This window comes from Loxodonta africana, chromosome 4 (assembly GCF_030014295.1).
Source record: "Loxodonta africana isolate mLoxAfr1 chromosome 4, mLoxAfr1.hap2, whole genome shotgun sequence".
Taxonomy (NCBI): Eukaryota; Metazoa; Chordata; class Mammalia; order Proboscidea; family Elephantidae; genus Loxodonta; species Loxodonta africana.
The window spans coordinates 10326022-10347302 of NC_087345.1; the positions used below are offsets into that span (position 1 = coordinate 10326022).

Consider the following 21281-nt stretch of genomic DNA (forward strand, 5'->3'; position numbering starts at 1 on the left):
GTGGCCTGCATTGGGGCGGGAGGGCTGTGGGAGGGGCTGCGCAGGGCTGAGCATCTAAAGAAAACCAGCCCAGGCTGTAAGGCGGGATTGAAACCAGGTGGTCCGCCCCTGTGGCTGCTGCTTTTCCCGGCATCACTGACCAGAAACCCAGGGGGATCACGATTGATTATTTAGTGAATCCCCTATCGTTGGGCATTTAGGCTGTTTCCAGTTGCAAATTTTCTAAAAAGTGTGCAGACAGCCCCTCCATCTTTACCCTCCTCTCAGATGACTCTCACGGGGTAGGTTCGTGGAATGTGAAGGTCGGGGCTGGGGCCGGGGCCGGGGCCGGGGCCGGGGTGTGGGCCTGGGAGTTCGGCTTTCAACCTCTGCCCCCTTGCCCTGTGTCTGTCATCTAGTGCTGCTGTAACAGAAATACCTCAAGTGGATGGCTTTAACAAAGAGAAGTTTATTCTTCCACAGTCTAGGTGGAAGGCTTTCTCTCTGTCGGCTCTGGGCTCCTTGTCATCAATCTTCCCCTGTTGAGTTTCTTAGCTCAAAGACCCTAGGTCCAAAGAATGGACTATGCTCCTGGTGCTTTTTTCTTGGTGGTATGAAGTCCCCATGTCTCTGCTAGCTTCTCTTTTGTATCTCAAAAGAGACTGACTTAAAATACAACCTAATCTTGTAGAGGGAGTCCTGCCTCATTACCATAACTGCCACTAACCCCACCTTGTTAACATCATAGAGGTAGGATTTACAACACATTGGGAAATCACATCAGATGACAAAAAGGTGGACAACCACATAATACTGGAAATCATGGCCTAGCCAACTTGACACACATTTTGGGGGTACACAACTCAATCCATAACACCCTACCCTACTCACATCATCTCAGCTGCGTTAAATGAAGACCCCAGACCCATCTTTGGACAGCTCCGTGCGCCCCCTGTGTTTTTTCTCTTGTCTTTGGGCAGTCTTGGGAGAGGAAGGTTAAGTCATTAGACCGAGGCTCTGGGCAGTGAGTGGCTTTCCAGTTCTGTGTGGGCCTGAGGTAGGCAGGGAGCCCTGGTGGTGCAGTGGTTAAGTGTTAGGCTGCTAACCAAAAGGTCAGCAGTTCAAATCCCAGCCACTCCTTGGAAACTCTGTGGAACAGTTCTACTCTGTCCCATAGGATCATATGACTCGGAATCGACTTGACCTTAATGGGTACAGGAGGTAGGCAGGTGTTGCTCTGCCCTGAAGGCTCCAAGGGGGAACCAAGTTGACTCATTCCCTTGTTCATTCCGGTATATACTCCAAGAGCTGGGAACTTGGCTGTGGACGCTCCAGACACTGGGGTTCTGGCGGGAAAAACAGTAGACCAGTAACATGATGAATGCTAAGGTGATGAGACAGTGCGGGAGCCAGGGCTGCTGTTACATTAAAAAAGCAGGAAAGCCCGCTCTGCAGAGATCACATTTGTCCTGCCGTGTGAAGGGAAGGGGCCAGCCCCACCGGGGTAAAGCAATGGGAATGGCAAGTGCAAAGGTCCTGAGGTTGGAACAAGCTTGTAGAACAAACTTCCAGAAACATCAAGAAGGCTGCTGGTTGCTGGAAACGGTGGAGATGAGGCTAGAGAGGGAGACTGGCACTCCAGCAAGTGCAAAGGCCCTGGGGCAGGGACACACTGGGTGGCCCAAGGAACATGGCGAAGGTCAATATGGCTGGAAAGGATGGAGGCGGTTCACAGGAAGGAAAGCCTGAAGCCAAGCCTCAGGGATGGGGGAGCCCCTCATTGCTCTCACCCTCCACACTTGTCTTGGCCCCCACTACATAAAGGGGCAAGGCTGGGGATTCTCGGTGGGGAAAGGACTCAGTTTGGGAGCCCCAGACCCCAAGGAGCCCTTTCCCACACCTACTGTGTGCTGAGGACTATGCTGAGCCCTTGGCACATGTTAGGTCTATTCCTCATTCCTATCCCCATGTGAGGAGGAGAAAATGGAGGCCTGAGGGTGGGGATTTGAACACAGACCTGCCTGAGCCCACATGGGGCTGTCTCCTGGAGCTGGGAAGACAGATGGACTGGACCTGGTCCTGACTCTCTCCTGGCCTTGGTTTTTCCACCCATGAAACAGGGTGAACTAGGTCACTGCTTCTCCACCCTTTCAGACCGCCATCCTTTTAAAGTAATTACTTATAGCAGGTAATATCACCTGCCTAGGCACAGACTATTTCACCGGCCAGTGAGAGGGACAGTTTGGTAGACTCCTGGTATTTTGCAATGTAAAGCCCCAACTGAAACAAAAGAGCAAGAAAGGAATTTATAATACAATGATACATTTTTCAACATGTAAAGACTGGGCCCCAATCCCACCAGAGGTGGCGAGGCCAGGGACAGAGACTGGTCCACATGCAGGGTCCAGGGACTGGCAGCCCCACATGCAGCTGCCCCCCGAGCCGTGGTCATGGACATGGTTTTCCGAGATGGTAAATTTCTTCACAAAGCTGGACTGAATTCCCTGAGGTTAAAGGGCAGCTGCGTTCCTGGAAATCCACTGTATGTTCACGCCAGGTCAGAAGGAGTGGGATGAGACCCAGCTCAGAGAGTCCGGGAATGCGCCAGGCCCTACTACCACAGGTCTATGACCCCTAACTGGGGGACAACTAAATCTGCCCCACAGATCTCCAGACCACAGCCTGTGGAGGGATAGGACAGCCCTGTGACAACCCCAGAACTAGAAGACCTCAAGAAGTTTATGACCCTATTGTGCTAGCTGTAAAAAATTAATTATGTGACTTTTTAAATGTTTAACTTTGTGTGTGTGTGTTTGGTGTTAATTTTTACAGTCCTCTGCCCCTTCCTGGTGTCTTCAAATCTGCTCCCCACAGTCCGGCTGTCTCCAGGGCTGAGACAGGACCTGCGGGGTCTTCCCAGGAGGTACAAACGCTCACTCAGCACCATCTTCCTACAAAGACCTGGGTGTACCTCTCGGCTGCCCTGGATGAAAGGTCAGGGTTTACAGGTGAAGAAACCAGGCGGAGGGAGGTGAGAGACCACAGGGTGGGACCTGGATTGACTGCTTTTGTCTGAGAGACCACAGGGTGGGACCTGGATTGACTGCTTTTGTCTGAGAGACCACAGGGTGGGACCTGGATTGACTGCTTTTGTCTGGGGCCCAGTCCCAGACCCTTCTAGCTTTCCCAGCTCTTGCCCAATTCCTCCACCAAGCTTCTGACGCCAGATTTTCAACTGTGTTAAGACCACATAACTATACCGCAGCACTGGACTTAATAAACAGCATTTTTAATTACTGATTCAACAAATACTTATTGAGTACCTTCCTCCTGGTAGGCTCTGTGCTGGGTGCTGGAGCTGCATCAGTGAAAAAGCCATTCCATGTATGGACCCCATTAATGAATTAGCCTATTTAACCCTCCCAACACCTGTCAGGCAGGTACTGTTCTTCCCCCATTTTACAGGTCAGGCAGACAGAGGCACAGAGGCTAAGTGATGTGGTTGTGAAAACCAGGATGCTAAGTGTGGGCTCACTGGATTGTAAAGGTGGCGCAGGACCGGGCAGTGTTTCATAGGGTCGCTAGGAGTCGGAACCGACTCCAGGGCACCTAACAACAACAACAAAGCGTGGGCTGTGGGAGGTGAGCCAGGCAGACCTCCGGCTCCCACCCTCTGGCGCAGTACAGTATAAAGCCACAAAGTGAGCACACACTTCCTCACAAATTGAGTGCCTACTGTGTACCCGAAAAACAGTACATACAAAATAGGTGCGCGGTACGCACGGATTATCTTGAATTCTCAACAAAACAGATGGTTGTTACTACACTAGGTTGACCGGTGGAGGAAGTGTCAGCGAGCTGGCTTAAGTTGCTTAAGGCTCACAACTTCTAGGATGAACCATGTACGAAAAGCGACAGGCTTGTGGGTCATAAACACCCAATACAGTATCGTCGACAATTGTATACACTGTACACAATAAGCCCAGTAGTGTGGTTGCAACGCGACAAAAAATACAAGCCCAGAGCCAGTCGACCGATTCTAGGAAATACTATGTCCAAAAACACGGCACGAACACACAAACCCAAGTTTGCTTATCTCACGTGACCAACCTCAGCGCGTCTCGTTACACCCAGTCTACTCTTCCAAAAAACAAGGGGTCTGCTTATCTCACGTGACCAACCTCAGCGCGTCTCGTTACACCCAGTCTACTCTTCCAAAAAACAAGGGGTCGGGCAGATCGCAACTCCCAGGCATCCCGCAAAGTAGGCGGGTCACCTTAGGGGCAACCTTTACCCGCTCAAAAATTCGTCTCACATTAGCAGTGAGGATCCGGGCGTCACCCCGGATCGTTATTTTCCTTACTCATAAGTTTAAGGCATAAACGAAAAGCTTACCAACTGCCTAGGTAACGAGTAGCATTCCTATTAGCCCTATGGTGAATATAAAAAGTGCTCGTCGACCTGAGATCCCTGTTTTTTTAAAGTTTGCCTTATTCATTACTAAGTGTTTATGTCGCTTTTGCTTTTATTTATTCGGGGGAGACTAGAGGTACGGTGATATCTCTATGCAAATAAGCAGCCAGCACCGCGAGGGCTCACGGGCAGAGCCCCACCCCTTCCGACCCCGTGTCCGGTTTGAGCTGTCGCGAGAGTTCGCGGGCAGAACGCCGGAAGCTGCGAATCGTTCAGTCGCGAGCGAAGGGGCGGGTTTGAGGGCTGAGGGAGCTACTTGTCTTTGCTCGCTCGGCGGTGCAAGATGGCGGATATATCTTTGGACGAACTCATCCGGAAGCGTGGGGCGGCGGCGAAGGGGCGGTGAGCGGCGTTTTCTCCCTTCAGGGTCGGGGTCCGCGGGGTAGCGGGGCTCGACGCTGAGGAGGGAGCGGCCGAGGCGCGACGCTGAGGGCCGCCTGCGCCCGCCCCCTGCCGCAGCCGCGCTCCTCATTGGTTCGGCCGCCGCGGGCCCGGTCGCCCGCCCGCCCACTGGCTGGGGACGCCGTCGCTCGGGCCGGGGAGGTCGTGGGGCGGTCGCCGTCTCGGGGCGCCGGGGTGTCGGCGTTTGTGGGGACTGCGGAGGGGCGGCCTGAGTCCGGGCGCCTCGCGAGTGGCGGGGCTGCCGCAGCAGGGAAGGGGTCGGCCCAGGACCCCAGCCCCGCGGTGCCGGGTCCCTGCCCTGAGGAGCCTGCCTCCCTCAGCCTCCTGTCCCCCCGGTCTGGCCGCGTTAGTCGGTCCGTCTCGGAGTGAAGGCCCCTGAAGTTTAGCGGGGCGGCGACCTGCTCGGACTGCCCCTCAGGCTCTGCGAAGCCGAGGCTCGGACCCCGGGCGCCCCCTCTGTCCGCCGTCGGGCTTTCCGAGCGCCTTCGTGGACGCGCGGCTTCCCCGTTTTCGGGACGGGAACGGGGCCGGGGGCCGGGGGCCGGGGGCCGGGGCGGAGGGACAGGGCAGCGAGTCGGCGGGCGGCCTCGGGGCCGGCGGCCCGGGCTGGGGGCGGAACGCGGGGTGGCCTGCCGTGGTTGCCCCCCGCTTCGGACTCGGGCAGCTCTCGGTGGTCCCGGCCCGTTTCGAGTTGAGTTCACCTGCATGAAGAAGTGGGAACTTGGCCCGTAATTTCCCAGCGCACCAAGTTTTAAGTTCAAACGTCTTCGTAAACAGCCCGGTTGTAAGGACGCCAAACCCAAACAAACCCGTTGTCGTCGAGTTGGATTCCTCCAGCGACCCTGGAGGACAGAGCCGAGCTGCCCCGTAGGGCTTCCGAGGCCCTAATCTTTATGCAAGCAGACTGCCACGTCTGGGTTCGAACCGCGGACCTTCGGGTTAGCAGCCGAGTGCCTTAAACAGTGCACTGCCAGGGCTCCTTGGAAAGAAGTTAGCTTTTGCTTTCTCAGACATTCACTCCCTTGGCAGATGTTTCTTATCTCCGATATGTCTGTGGCTAGAAAATAGATTCCCTTGCTGTCTGAAGTGTATGTTGACACACGCACGTGCACAAGTGCCGGCCACCACCTGGCCTCCTGTTGTTAACAGGTGCCCTAGTATTAGTTTCCTCAACTGTTATCTGGGGGGAGTTCTCTCCTAGGTCCTCTCTGCAACTGATGTGAATTTGGTCCTGCACCCTCTGGCCACTTAACTGCGTCCAAATCTAGTAGGCTGGTTCATCAGTTGCTGAATGAGCCAGCTTCCCAGGACATGTTCTTTTTGGTGTAAGTGTGTGCAAAGGCTTGTTTGGACAGTGGGTGGGGCTGCAGGGCAGGGGCGTATGGGATCCATGGGGAGAGCAGGGGCTGTGGAGCCAGGCAGGCCAGGTCCCCAGCAGGCCCACAGGTAGGTTCTCTGCCTCCCTGCCGGGTGACTGACTTCTGAGCTGGACAGTTTCTTCATTCATAATGATGGTTTTTGCTAGGTCGTTGAGAGGATTAAATGTAAGACTGTGTTTTTTAAAGTTTGTTTTTCTCTAGCGTCCCGCCATGTACTAAGTGTTTGGCAAATGATGGTAGTCGTTAAGAGTTATGGGCCTTTAATCAAGGAGTGGAAATGCTCCCTCCTTCCCCCAGGGGTGTAATAGATAGGCTTAGGGCCCTAGAGCCAGACTGCCAAGGTTCAATTCCCTGCTTTTCCTCCCTTTCCCTGTGGTCTTATGCAAGCTTTTTTATCTTTTCTCTGCCTCTCTTTCTTTATAAAATGTGGGTGATACCTGATTCATTAGGCTATCGCTAGGATTAGGTGACTATCTCTAAAGTGCTTGGAAAAGTGCCTGGCAGATGCTTAGTGCTCAGTAGATGTCAGCTTTCATCATCATCGCTGAAGGCTTTTAAGAAGAAATAGGATCCTTTTTTCAGTGTGAGGATATTATTTTGCTTCTTTGTGAAGATTGCATTGGGGGAGGGGAGAGTGCAGGCAGAAAGACTAGGGTGGAAGAAGCGAGGCTGCACGGTGTTTGGCTTTAAATCCATTGGGAACTCCATTTTATATTTCACTTGCATGGCCAACAGAGAGAAAAACTATGAGAACCCTTATCGAGAACTGTGAAGGGTCTGGGATTTTACCATGTTTGTAAGCTAGCCCGTTAGTCTGCTGCAGTTTCACAGATGTTGATAGAAGACATTGTCATGGATTAAATTGTGTCCCCCCCCAAAATAAGCGTCATCTTGGTCAGGCCATGATTCCCAGTGTTGTGTAGTTGTCCTCCATTTAGTCATTGATGTAATTTTCCTACCTGTTGTAAATCCTAATCTTTGCCTGTGGTTAATGAGGCAAGATTGGGTTACGTTAAAGGTGATTAGGTTGGGATATAACACCCTTACTCAGGTCACATCACTGATCCAACACAAAGGAAGACTCCCTGGGGTGTGGCCTGCATCCCCTTTTATCTTACAAGAGATAAAAGGAAAGAGAAGTGAGCAGAGAATGGGGGACCTCATACCACCAAGAAAGTATTGCCAGGAGAAGAGCATGTCCTTTGGACCAGAGTGCCTCTACTGAGAAGCTCCTAGTCCAGTGCAAGATTGATGATAAGGACCTTCCTCCAGAGCTGACGGAGAGAGAAAGCCTTCTTCTGGAGCCATTGCCCTGAACTTGGATTTCTAGCCTACTACACTGTGAGATAAAAAACTTTCGTTTGTTGAAGCCCTCCACTTGTGGTATTTCTGTTATAGCAGCACTAGACAACTCAGACAGACAGGACTCCTGGGTTAGAGACAGAGCAGTTCATAACCCACAATGATAGCAGTAGCTAGAGGATCAGCATTCTTACATTGGTTCCCCAAGCCCCACTTCCCACAGGGCAACATGAAGAGGGTCAGATGACAGCTGCATATTCAGTGGGTTATGTTATAGGAGAGGAACCATGAGCTTAAGGAACCCAAATCTTTTATAATGGGCAGTAAGCATGCCCACTCTTTGCTACAGAGGGAGATGTTGTCTTGTCTTCCAAGGCTGTTGCCTATATAAAAAAAAAAAAAACACCCCTTGTCATCGAGTCAGTTCTGACTCAGTGACCCTATAGAACAGAGCAGAACTGCCCCAAAGGGTTTCCAAGGCTGTAAATCTTTACAGAAGCAGACTGCCACATCTTTCTCCCATGGAGTAGCTGGTGAGTTTGAGTCACTGAGCACCTAACCACTGTGCCACCAATGGGCTGAACAAAGGGCAGTCAGTGCCCTGCTTGCAAGGGACGCATCTAAAATTGTCTCCCAACAGTCCTATCAACAGAGACCATTTTAGTTCAAGTGCACAAATTTCATTTCCTATAGTAAATATATTTTTAACATTCTTCCTAGAAGAAATTCCCACACCAAGAACTTTGGTTTTAACATTGCGTGGATGTCCCAGGAAGAACTTTGTGTTTAATAACTTAGGAAGAACCTGGGACTATCTCAGAAAGCTTCTTTCCTCTTTTTAGTGGCAATACAAAAGATAGATCCTGTAGAAATGTAGCATAAATAACCTTTTTTCCCCACCTGTCTGCTCACTTTGTTTCTTGTGATCTTGCGGTTGTGGAATGTGCCGTTATGTTTTGTGTTCATCACACCTAGTAAGTCAAGAAAAGGATGATGATGGTAGTGGTGGTGGTGGTGTTTACTTAGGGCCCCAATTAATCATCAGAATATCTTAATGTGAAATTGGGGGGGTGGTTTTGAGTGCTACTTTATGTAGGCTGTGGTGAGACCTCATCATGCTGTCGTTCTCCACGCACAGCACATCTTCCTAGTGGCTTCAGTGGCTCGTGGCCCATGGGTGGGTCTCCGCTGAACAGCACTGGGCACCCACTGTAGTGTGGGCCTGCCTTATTGATTTTTTTCCTTTAGATGTAAGAGGATCACTGATAAAGTTAGTCATGACCACCTGTCTCATTAGTTCTTGATTAGTTTACCTCTCAGAGGACAGCTTTCTGTTCACTGTCCCCATGTAGATAGAGGTGGCAGTCTTAGTGGGGAAGTGGGATTTCCACAGGCCTTGAGTGTGCTGGAGTCAGCAGCCCGGGGCCAGATGGTCCATCTGCGGAGTCCTTGGAGCCGTGGGGGAGGTGCGAGTAAACTTCTCAGCCCAGGCCAGGGCTCTGGTCTTGGTACTCATTGCTTGTTTCCTTGTTGAAATAAAATAAAGGATATGTAGATCTGAACACAAAAAACACAAAGAGGAGGAAAATGAGCTGAGTTATATAACTTGTAGGTAAAGAATTATGTTTTAAAGTATAATGTCTGCACAAGACTGTCTTAGAGGGCCAAGGAGATAATGTCTTGTTTTTTTTTGTATCTTCAGGACCTAAAGTATTTGTAGTAAAACCAGTTGCCATCCAGTTGATCTTGACTCATGGTGACCCCATGTGCGTCAGAGTTGGAACTGTACTCCATAGGTTTTCAGTGGCTGCTTTTTCAGAAGTAGATTGCGAGGGCTTTCTCTTGAGGCACCAGTGGGTGGACTCCAACCTTTTGGTTAGCAGCTGAATGTGGTAACTGTGTGTACCAGCCAGGATATTCCTGATTCAGCATAGACCTCAGTAATGGTTTGATTTGAACTGTTTTCATCCTATAAAGATAACAACAACACTCGCTCCTTCTAACCCCATCATAGATTCTGGGAACTCCCCCTCCCCTCTGGATAAAAATCCTCTTTAGAGCAATCCAGGGCCCCTTCATGGCCCCAAACCCTTTGGATAGGACATCTGTCCAGAGCTGGCGGCCGCCCTGCCCTCCACAAACAGAACCAAGAAGGTGAGGCAGTCCTTGCTGCAGGCAGACTCTCCCTGGGCATCACTCGTGTGCCAGACTAATTGGGGATATATGGGGGAGAGAGCTCAGGGTCAAGTGGGACATTTGCCTTCTTGCCAGCCTACGGCAGCATTGAGGATCACAGGACAGACAGCACTCGTTCTTACTTCCCAGGACCCCATGGAATACCCAGTGAGGGCCTGGAAGCAGTTGCTGAGTTGCACTTTAGGATGTCATGGAGGCGAGACAGTTAAGAGACTTGCTCAAAACTTCCTCCACTTCTCCCTCCCCTGCCCACTCCCCCCCACCCCAAATTATTTTTTTGCTGAGGCCAAAAGTGCAGAATGTGTGTCAGGAACATCAGATAGTCCCTGCAACGGGAGTGAGGCTGGGGATAGGAAAAGGAGTTGGACTTTGTTAGGGAGCTATGGACAGGTCTGGAGCAGGAGGACAATATAATTGACCCTGTGTTTTAGAGACCTACCCCTAGCAGGAGTGTTTATTTGAAAAATTCCTGATGACTAATGCCTGCCTTATAACAGTCCTGCTGCCTGCTGGGATGAATAGCTGTCTTTTCATGCAGGAAAGAGGCACAGTGCTTATAAAAAGCTTTAACACTGCCGCCCCCTAAAGCTGTTCGTGAAAAGAGCTGGAAGAACTGGTGTAACCAGGGAACTGAATGCACCGAATTAAGGGGAAATATGTCCAAATTCCACCACTGCCATCACCTCCCACCCCAAAATACCTTTTATTCTGTTCAAATAGATAAAAACGCAGCACAAGACATCCTGGTGGCCTTTTTTTGTCGGACAGGTTGGTGTGTGGTTCCTCAAGCTAGTGTACTGTCATCCATCCTCAGGGTGTGTGTGTGGTCACTGGAGAGTGTACTCTGTGTCCCTGGGCGTGACTGGAATCCTAAGATTTTCCTCAAACAGTAGTGGAGGAGGAACTCACCTTTCGTTAACCCTTCAAGCTCTGGTCTTGTTTAATTTATTGGTCCTTAACTGCCAAAAAAAACCAAACCCATTGCTGTTGAGTCGATTCCCACCCATAGCGTCCCTATAGGATGGTGTAGAACTGCCCCATAGAGTTTCCAAGGAGTGGCTGGTAGATTCCAACTGCCAACCTTTTGGTTAGTAGCCTGAGCTCTTAACCACTGTACCACAAGGGCTCCTTAACTAGACATAAAAAATTAAACCCACTACCATCGAGTCGATTCTGACTCATAGCGACCCCATAAGGTTTCCAAGGCTGTAAATCTCTACGGAAGCAGACTGCCACATCTTTCTCCCCTGGAGCCGCAGGTGGTTTCAAACCGGCAGCCTTTTGGTAAGCAGTCGATTGCTTTAATCACTGTGCCACCAGGGCTCCTTGGTGAAGTTCAAATCCAGCCATCACTTTTAGTAGCTCTGGGATCTTGGAAGACTAAATCTTTAATCTCAGTTTCCGCATCTACAAAATGTGGATAATAACCTAACTCACAGGTTTGTCGTAGGGTTTAAAGGAGATATGTATCAAAGTTTATTGACCTGTAGTGAGCACTCAAACATTTTAGTTGATTTCCTTTTTTTATAAATATCCCTAGATGTTGCACAGTTTACACTCAGCTACTATCCAAAAGGTTAGCGGTTCAAGCCTGCCCAGTGGCAGTGCCAATCTGCTGGCAGTCTGCTTCTGTAAGAGAACAACCATTGAAAACCCTGTGGAGTGCAGTTCTGTTCCTACACACGTGGGGTCACCATTAGTTGGAATTGACTTGACGGCAGTGAGTTTGGTTTTTGGTTTTTAGGGAGCATCCAAACATTGTAGTTCATCACCTTCTTCATAATGTCCTTTATAAACCCAAGTGGCCCCTTAAGTGACCATGGCAGAAGCTGCTTATCATAGCTCTCTCCCCTGGAATCTGGAAGTTTCCCCAGAATTCTGAACACAGCACTTCAAGCAGCCATAACCAGTGATCAGAGAAGAGATGTGAAGTTGTTGAGAGGCCTGATCCCTTCTTCCTGTAAAGGTTTAATGTTCATACAGCATTGGAGTGAACCAGTGTCTTGGTTATTTAGTGCTGGCTGTTATAACAGAAATACCACAAGTGAAGGGCTTTAACAAACAGAAGTTTATTCTCTCAGTCTGTAGGCTAGAAGTCCGAACTCAGGGCCTCATCTCCGGGGGAAGGCCCTCTCTCTCTGTTGGCCCTGCGGGGAGATCCCTGTCATCAATCTTCTGCTCTAGGAGCTTCGCGCAGGTACCAAAGGACGCACTCTGCTCCCAGCGCTGCTTTCTTGGTGGTGTGAGGTCCCCCATGTCTCTCTGCTTGCTTCTCACTTTTATATCTCTAAAAAGAAATTGGCTTAAAACACAATCTAATCTTGTAGATCGAGTCCTGCCTCATTAACGTAACTGCCACTAATCCCATCTGATTAACATCGTAGAGATAGGCTTTACAACACATATAAAAATCACATCAGATGACAAAATGGCGGACAGTTGCACAATACCGGGAATCATGGCATAGCCAAGTTGACAGATATTTTTGGGGGACGCAAATTCAATTCATGACAACCAGGAAACTTTTGAATCTGCCCCTTTCTCCATTCTCTGTTCAGGGATATGACTTTTGTTTTCAAGAATCTCATTCCTTTAGTTATTTTAAATGATTGCTTTCAACTGCTTATCCTTTTTTCCCTCCATTTTTTTCTTGGCTGTAATCTTGTGTGACTTGAATGGTAAAATGAGATAACTTGACTTCTTGAAAACATTATTGATGCTGTGGACTCTAGTCTTGTCTGATTTTATGGTATTGTAAAATCATGGTTTATCACATGAGGAGATCATTCCACATTCCTCCTCCCCTTACAAATATCAGGAGCCCTTTGGTAATGAGGTGATGGGAGGATGTGGGATTTGGAGAATTCCACTCTCTTCCGGGAGGCCTTTCCTGAAATTCCCACATAAGAAGCAGGATCTCACCCTCCTCTGAGCCAGTGGGATCCTTGTGGGTCTCACTCTGAGGGTTGGGACCAGGGTGGCCCTGTGCCCTGGCCATGTGGGTGCCCCTTTCAGCTGTGAGGGGTGATTGGAGGCCAGGATCCTAGCAGAGTGTCAGGCTAGTTGGTGCAAGCTGGGTGGAAGGATGCCTTTGCTGAGGCAGTCTGCTCTCTGGAATGCTTCTTCTTCTTACCTCCCAGGGGCCTTGGAGAAAGAAGGAGGGAAGCTCGAGCCTGTTATAATGGAAAGAGCGTGGGCTCTGGAGTCAGGTAGGCCCAGGGCCCAATCTCAGCCATGCCACTAACTGTGATTCAGTTCCTCTGTAAATGGAGACGATGGCAGCTAACCTCAGAGATTGACTCTAAAAAGACAGCATGAATGGGAGGATCCCTGTGGGTTTCTGAGCTCAGGATGGGGAGCTCTTCGAGCCCTGTCTTTCCTCTGGTTGGAGCGAGGAGATGCAGGCTGTGCCCCTGCAAAGCTTGTAGTCCCTGGAGATGCAGACCTGTAAACACAGCATTTTAATGCAGCTTCACAGAGGTTTTGTCAAGTGTTTTGAATGCTGGGAGGAGGGAACCTCCAACTGGGGGAAGCAGAGCCTTCTTGGAAGTGGTGTCAGAGGAGTGAGGGAATGTCAGAAAGTGAAGCCCCCCATCGGCTGCGCACCAGACCAGCCTGAGCAAAGACTGCAAGCTGCAGCCTGTAGTGGCACAGCTGTAGTGGGTGGGTCCCATATTCAGTCCCTCCGCCCAGAATGCCCTTTCACACTCCGTTCTTCCCAGACACCCTGGGCCAGCCCTCAGCCTTCTCCCAGCCCTTTGGGTGTCCAGTTGTCTGTGGTGTCCCGACAAGCTTTGCACCTTTCTCACCTAGAGCAAGAGGGTGGTGATTATTTGGGTGTCTGTATTCAGCCTCCTGTTTGGAGCCCCTGGGGGCCTGTAACCCACTGTTCTCGGTGACTTGGTTACGCCGCCCAGGGCCTGGGGTTTTTGAGGGACCCAGTACATAATGAGTAAACTGGCTCATTTGATGGTGCTTTCTGCTAACTTTGGTTTCAGTTGAATCTGGAACCTAAATGTTGACCGGAATCCTTTTCCCCGTTTATGAGTATCCTTGAGTGGCAGCTCTGGTCTGAACCAGGGCTTTTAACCAGTTTGAACCCCCTCCCCCCGAGAATTTGTATTTCCACCCCAGGTATTCTGAATCAGAATCTACATTTAACAAGCTCCCCAGGTGCTTCTTATGTATAATAAATTTTGAGAATCATTGCTTTACCAGTGGGTCTCAGAATTGGTCCCTAACCAGCAGCATTAGCATCGCCTGGGAACTGGTTAGAAGTGCAGATTCTCAGCAGGGGTTCCAACTCTAAGGAACTGGTTCAAAGCCCTGATCTGAACTGATAGCCTGTTGCTTTTCTTTGATGGCATCATCAGCAGATGTGAGGGAGCTTAAAGCATAAGAAAAAAAGCCAGAGGGGCACCACCACCTGCCTATTGTTCTTGGGGGTAGAGCTTTTTTCTTGAGTCTATGTTGTTCCCTCCATTGAGTACCAGGGCTCCTCAGTGTAGCTACAGGTTCCTGGGGTCACCACAAAGCATAGACCCACTTTTGCCCTTGACGTTGCAGGTGGAAAGAGGCAGTTGGATGAGTGAGGACCATGGGCCAAGAAGCCTAGGTTAGCCCAGTCCGGGGGAGGTGGAGATGCTGTCTGCCATACATAGCTACTTCCTTCTCTTAATTGTGCTCACTGTCCTCCCTAAACACCTCATTCCTGTTGGCCCTGCTTTCCCTAGCATCTCCGTTTCCCAGAGTGCGTTTAAATGAGAAAATAGAGCAGGGATGAACAAGCAGGCCCTACGCACCCACACACACACACCCCCACACACCCACATCAAACCTAATCTGATTATTTCATGAATGACCCATTCCACCCACTCTTCCACCCAGTCCTTGTACTGAACCCTTGTATTGAACCCACTGGAAAGTATTTAAATCCTAAAGAAATTTGCTGTTTTTCAAAGAGAAACCTGGTACCCTGCCTCAGTGCCTTGGGTCTGCTCTGTTTCTTCTATTATTTGAAGGATAACAACATGGAGGTCCAGATGTTCATTTATTGGTACCAGGCAGTGTTACCTTTGGGTGCATACCTGTCACTCCAGCCTGTTGTTGTAAAAATGAGGCAGTAGGAGGATCCCAGTGACTTGTGCAGTGTGAGGGATGCCTCCTCGCAGGCCTGGGCAGTGATGTGGGAAAAGGTATAGGAACGTGTTTATTCAGCAGAAGAGTTTCACCTTCTAACACCAGGTCAGAAATTCTCAGTGCTGCTGGTTCTCCAGAATCACCTGTGAAATTAAAAATGCAGATTCCTGGGTCTTTCCTCCCCCATAGTTTGGATTTAGCAGATCTGGAATGGGACCTGGAAGGCTATATTTCTTATAAAGCTCCACAGGAGTTTTTGATGCTCAACAAACACATCACTGGACCCTGAAAATGGAATGAGCTCCATTTTGCCCTCCCATCCCCAGCCCAGGCCGGGGAGAGAAAACAATCAGGTATAATAATAGGCACAAAGGAGAGTTGTCCTGGAAGAATCAGGGAGGGCTTTCCAAAGAGGAATGGGGTACCCCAGGCATGGTGCTTGCCCCAGGAGTGGTTGCTCGAGGTTTATGGTAGTGGATGGCACGGGTGGGGTTGAGGCAGGAGAAGCCAGGAGACCCTAGGGAGGGTCTCTGGGATTGTATTTAGAAGTCTCTGGTCTCAAACCACTGAAGGATCAACAGGAAACTGGGAAAGAGAGAGTAGGGCCTGTTAATGGAGTTTGATTTAATTAATTTCAAATTTCAACAGTTTTTGGACTTGACATTTTTGTAGATGATTGTAGAGTGACTTTATTTTTCTTTTCTGCCAAGTTTTTACATCATCCATCTGTTGGTCCTTCAACTCTAAGCCAGACCCACATGGTGACTTTATTGTTCTCAACCGAGTTGAAGGCATTGCAAGCATTAGACCCAAGAGGCTAGCCGAGGCTAGCTGGGCACTGTTTGTTAATAATCACTTAACCTCTCTACACTTGTTTCTCCCACTATAAAGTGGGCGTAACAATGTCCACCTCACAGGATGCTGAGAGGCCTGGTTGAGGGAATGTATATGGAAGAGCTTTAGAAACTGTAAAATTGCTCTTCAGATGTATGGGATTATATTTTGGGGACATGTTTATTTTATTTGACTGGCATTACTGGTGATTGGATTATATTATCTGACTAGCGTTACTACCGATTGGAATGCGAAAGTTGGAAACAAGAATGATCGGTATTTGGAAAAAATAGCCTTGGTGATAGAAATGACGCAGGAGATCGCATGATAAAATTTTGTAAGACCGAAGGCTTATTCATTGCAAGTACCTTTTTCAGCAACGTAAACGGCGGCTATACACATGGACCTCACTGGATGGAATACATGGGAATCAAATTGACTACATCTCTGGAAAGAGACCGTGGAGAAGTTCAAAATCTGATGATATTGAAGCTCAATATCAGAGCAGGACCAGGGGCCAAATACAGAACAGACTGGTTGCTCTTATGCAAGTTGAAGTTGAAGCTGAAGAAAATTAAAACAAGTCTACGAAAGCCAAAATATGACCTTGAGTGCATCTCACCTGAGTTAGAGACCATATCAAGAATAGGTTTGATGCATTGAACATTAATGACCAAAGTTGAGTTGTGGGATAACATCAAGGACGTTATACATGAAGAAAGCAAAAGGTCATCAAAAAGACAGGAGGAAAGACAAGACCAAAATGGCTGTCAGAAGAGACTCTGAAACTTGCTCTTGAATGTAGAGCAGCTAAATAGAGTGGAAGAAATGAAGTAAAAGAGCTGAAAAGAAGATTTCAAAGGGTAGCTTGAGAAGAAAAAGTAAAATGGTGACATGTGCCAGGACCTGGAGTTAGAAAACCAAAAGGGAAGAACACTCTTGGCATTTCTCAAGCGGAAAGGACTGAAGAAAAAATTCAAGCCTCGAGTTGCAATATTGAAGGGTCCTGTGGGCAAAATACTGAATGACACAGGAAGCATCAAAAGAAGGTGGTCACTGGGTCACTATACCAAAAAGAATTTGTCCACATTCAGCCATTTCAGGAGGTAGCATATGATGAAGAACCAATGGCACTGAAGGAAGAAGTCCAAGCTGAGCTGAAGGCATTGGCAAAAAACAAGGCTCCAGGAGTTGACAGAATACCAGTTGAGATGTTTCAACAAATGGCTGTAGGATTGGAGGCTCTCTCTCACTCGTCTATGCCAAGAAATTTGGAAGACAGCTACCTGGCCAACCGACTGGAAGAGATCCATATTTGTGCTCATTCCAAAGAAAGGTGATCCAACAGAATGCAGAAATTAGCAAACAATATCGTTAATACCACACACATAAATTTTTGCTGAAGATCATTGACAAGCAGTTGCTGCGGTACATCAACAGGGAACTGCCAGAAATTCGAGCTGGATTCAGAAGAGGACATGAAATGAAAGATACCATTGCTGATGTTAGATGGATCTCGGCTGAAAGCAGAGAATACTAGAAAGATGTTTATCTCTGTTTTATTGACTATGCAAAGACATTCAACTGTGTGGATTATAACAAATTATAGATAACATTGTAAAGAATAGAAATTCCAGAATACTTAATTGTACTCATGTAGAACCTGTACATAGATTAAAAGGCAGCCATTCCAATAGAATAAGGGGATACTGCATGGTTTAAAATAAATAAAGGTGTGCATCAGGGTTGTATCCTTTCACCATACCTATTCAATCTGTAGTCTAAGCTGATAATCTGAGAAGCTCAGTTGTATGCAAAAGAACAGGACATCAGGATTGGAGGAAGACTCATTAACAATATGCAATATACAGATGACACAACTTTGCTTTTAGAAAGCGAAGAGGACTTGAAGCACTTATTGATGATGATCAGTGTGGATTACACCTCAACACAAAGAAGATAAAAACTCTCACCACTGGACCGATAAGCAACATCTTGATCAACAGAAAATACTGAAGTTGTCAAGAATTTGATTTTACTTAGTCCACAATCAAAGCCTATGAAAGCAGCAGTCAAGAAATCAAATGATACATTGCATTGGGCAAGGCTGCTGCATTGGGCAAATCTGCTACAAAAGACCTCTTTAAAGTGTTAAAAAGCAAAGATGTCACCTTAAGGACTAAGGTGCATCTGACCCAAGCCATAGTATTTTCATTTGCCTCATACGCATACGAAAGCTGGGCAGTGAATAAGGAAGACTAAAGAAGAATTGATGCCTTTGAATTATGGTGTTGACGAAGAATATAGAATATACCATGGACTGCCAGAAGAATGAACAAATCTGTCATGAAAGAAGTACAAGCAGAATGTTCCTTAGAAGTGAGGAGGGCGAGACTTGATCTCATGTACTTTGGACATGTTATCAGGAGGGATCAGTCCTTGGAGAAGGACATCATACTTGGTGAAGTAGAAGGTCAGCGAAAAACAGGAAGCCCCTCAATGAGATGGATTGACTCAGTGGCTGCAGCAGTGGGCTCAAGCATATCAACAATTGTGAGGATGGCACAGGACTGGGCAGTGTTTCGTTCGGTTGTACAAAGGGACATTATGAGTTGAAACTGACTCAGTGGCACCTAACAACGACAACAACAGCATTGTTTGAGGTTATTGTCCACGGTAGTGTTTGAAGACACTCGCTCTGGGGAGCAAAAAGTCTTTCAAATAGTGATAGAAATCTCCAGCCCCTTGTTCCTAATTTCACTTACACTGCAAAGTTAAAAGCCATAAAACTAGGGAAGATGAGTTTACCTTATGTAGACTTACTTGCTTCTCAGGCAGGAAGCAGCTTTGTGGTTTCTCCCAGGACCTTTTCTTTCCCATTGTTACCACGGCTCTACTTGCATGAGTTGCTGTGGATATCCAGACCCATTTAATATTCCAGTTTTTGTCTGCAGGCTCAATGTCAGACCAGGGACTGGAGATATCCGGTCTCGTGTTGGGATCCAGCAGAACCTTCTCAGCCAGCCAGTGCGCACAGCCACCTTCCAGCAGAGGTTTGATGCCCGTCAAAAGATCGGCCTCTCAGATGCCAGACTCAAGCTGGGAGTCAAGGATGCCCGGGAGAAGCTTTTGCAGAAAGATGCCCGGTTTCGGATCAAAGGGAAAGTGCAGGATGCCCGAGAGATGTTAAACTCCCGCAAGCAGCAAAGTGTGGTGCCCCAGAAGCCACGCCAGGTAGCTGATGCCCGGGAGAAGATCAGCTTGAAGCGGAATTCCCCTGCCGCCTTCATGAGCCCACCCGTCGGGACAGTGACTCCTGCTCTGAAGCTCACCAAAACCATCCAGGTAGGTTATGGCTTTTGTCAGATTCCCAGATGGCCAGTGACAAGCATAGATTTAGCAGGGAGCAGGAGTCAGGAGTGTTTGGGCCAAAACAACAATTCCCTCAATTGTTAGTATAGCACTTTGCTGCCTACAAAGGCCTTTTATGTATGTTATAGCCAAGCACCCATATGAAGAGGGCAAGGTATTATCTCAGTTTTGTGTAAAAGAAAAAGGAGGTATAGAAGAAATTAAGTGACTTTCCCAAGTGAGATAGTGGTGGAAGGAAGAAAGGGGAAAGGGTGGAACGTTCATTGAGCATGTGATGTGTGGCAGGCACTTGACATAGATTGTTTATTCTTCGTTGCAACCGTAGGATCATTACCTGTTTTATAAAAGAAGAATCTGAGTCTCAGTCGCTGTTGTTATTAGCTGCCATTGAGTCGATTCTGACTTATGGTGACCCCATGTGTTCAGAGTAGAACTGTGTACGATAGGGCTTTCAAAGCTGTGACCTTTTGGAAGCAGATCACCAGGTCTGTTTCTGAGGTGCCTGTGGCCAGGTTCAAACCACCAACTTTTCAGCTAGTAGTTGAGCACCTAGCCGTTTGTGCCACCCAGGGACTCCTCTGAGTTTCAGAGATGTTAAATATCATGCCCAAAGTTGCACAGCCGTCAGTGGGAGAAGACAGGGTGGGAACTCAGTCAGATCTTCTGGTTCCTAGTCCAGTGCCTTGACTACCCTACCACAGCCGCTGCCCTCCAGGGAAAGCAAACAGAATCATTTCATCCTCACAGCAACCTTGGTACAGCAGTGGGCTCATTGCGTCCTCCACATGCATTATTGCAGACTCTGAGCTGATGATATTCCCTCCCTTTCTTGCTTTGAGGGGTGAGACACTTTGTAATGCCTCTTACCAAAGACCAAAACCAGGTGCCCGCCGTATGTCAACTTCAGCGTTCTGCTCATAGAGAACGCATGTGGACCCTGTGGGATGAATCATGTTTCTAGGTTCCACAGCCGAAGGCGGCAGTACCCCTTCATGCCCATCCTGCTGGAATGAGGATCAACGTTGTCAATAACCACCAGGCCAAGCAGGTAGGCGGTGTGTGTGCATGTGTATGTATGAGTGTGTACGTACGCACACATGCATGTGCACAGGTGAGGTGTACTAGATCACTTGAGCCCTGGCCCAAAGTTCCCACAGAAGCATTAGAGGAGGAGTTGCATTGGACTGTTTGCAACTGATGTGTTTAAGGAGGAGCCTCTTTGTGGATGAGGGAAGGGCATAAGGGGCAGAAAGGCACATTGAGAGCCTATTAATTTTTTTATTATAAAAATAGTATGTGTTTAATACAGAAAATTTGGAAAAGAGATTAAAAGAAAAAGTCCCTTGTGCTCTTATTCTCCAAGACCAACCACTGTTGAAGTTTTGCCATATTTCCTTCATGTTTTTTTGAGTATCATTATTAATTTAATGTGTAGTGGTGATTGTATTCTTACCCAATTTTGTATCTTTTTTCACTTTCTGACTCAAGCATTTTTTTGTAATGTTTCACATTTGCTGTAAACATTTTTAACAACTGCGTAATCCATTGAGTTGATGTTTTATAGTTTATTTAAACAGTTTTCCTGTTATTTTCACTATTAGAAATCCTGCTGTGAATGTGTTTGTCAGTAAGTCTCTTTCTAGATTTTGGATTTACTTCAGTAGGCTAGATTTTTTGGGGTGGACTTCTCAAGCCAAAGGATATAAGCAAGTATTTTGGGGCCTTGTGATAGATACTGCCTGCTTGTAAAAAGGTACTTCTGATAGAGTTGGAAGTTGGAGTACTTTCACGGGGTCCTTGCAGCAGGGAGCCAGCCGGCAGGATTTACCCTCCCCCGCCCCCACTTCTCCCTTGATTCTTTGCCACAACTGCGGTCATCTCCCTGCTGTACTTGTTCCTGATGGCTGCGAGGTCCTGCCCGAGCACAGGTTGCGTTGAGTGTTCTGAGCTCTTTTGGACGAAGATGCCACGTTAGCTTCTTCTTTTTTTTTATTCTCAGAATTTATACGACCTGGATGAAGACGATGACGTCATAACTCCCATCCCTAGCAAACAGATGAAATTCACCACCTCGGGCAGCTTTCTCCACCATGTGGTATGGCGTTTTCGATTATTTCTTTTATAATTTTTATTGTGATAAAATACACATGACAAAACACTTGCCATTTCAGCCAGCATTTTAGGTTTTTCTACACTCAGTGTGTG

At 48.0% G+C, this 21281-nt stretch overlaps 1 protein-coding gene and 1 non-coding gene across 3 annotated transcripts in view; one reads left to right on the forward strand and one right to left on the reverse strand.

The window, feature by feature from the left end:
- Window positions 1-4209: 4209 nt before the first annotated feature.
- On the reverse strand, window positions 4210-4359 carry LOC111747608 (U12 minor spliceosomal RNA). Its single transcript, XR_002783591.1, has one exon. It is a non-coding gene; the product is annotated as a U12 minor spliceosomal RNA (small nuclear RNA).
- A 272-nt stretch (window positions 4360-4631) lies between these two features.
- POLDIP3 (DNA polymerase delta interacting protein 3) overlaps window positions 4632-21281 on the forward strand; it is a 34793-nt gene continuing 18143 nt past the window's right edge. Inside the window, exons 1-4 of one of the 2 annotated variants that reach the window (XM_010599291.3) lie at window positions 4634-4794; window positions 18659-19049; window positions 20038-20124; window positions 21076-21171. In XM_010599291.3, the coding sequence (XP_010597593.1) occupies window positions 4736-4794; window positions 18659-19049; window positions 20038-20124; window positions 21076-21171 (633 nt within the window). In that variant the 5' untranslated portion in view covers window positions 4634-4735. Of the gene's footprint in view, window positions 4795-18658; window positions 19050-20037; window positions 20125-21075; window positions 21172-21281 lie in introns of both variants that reach the window. The other variant, XM_010599292.3, reaches the window with a different exon arrangement.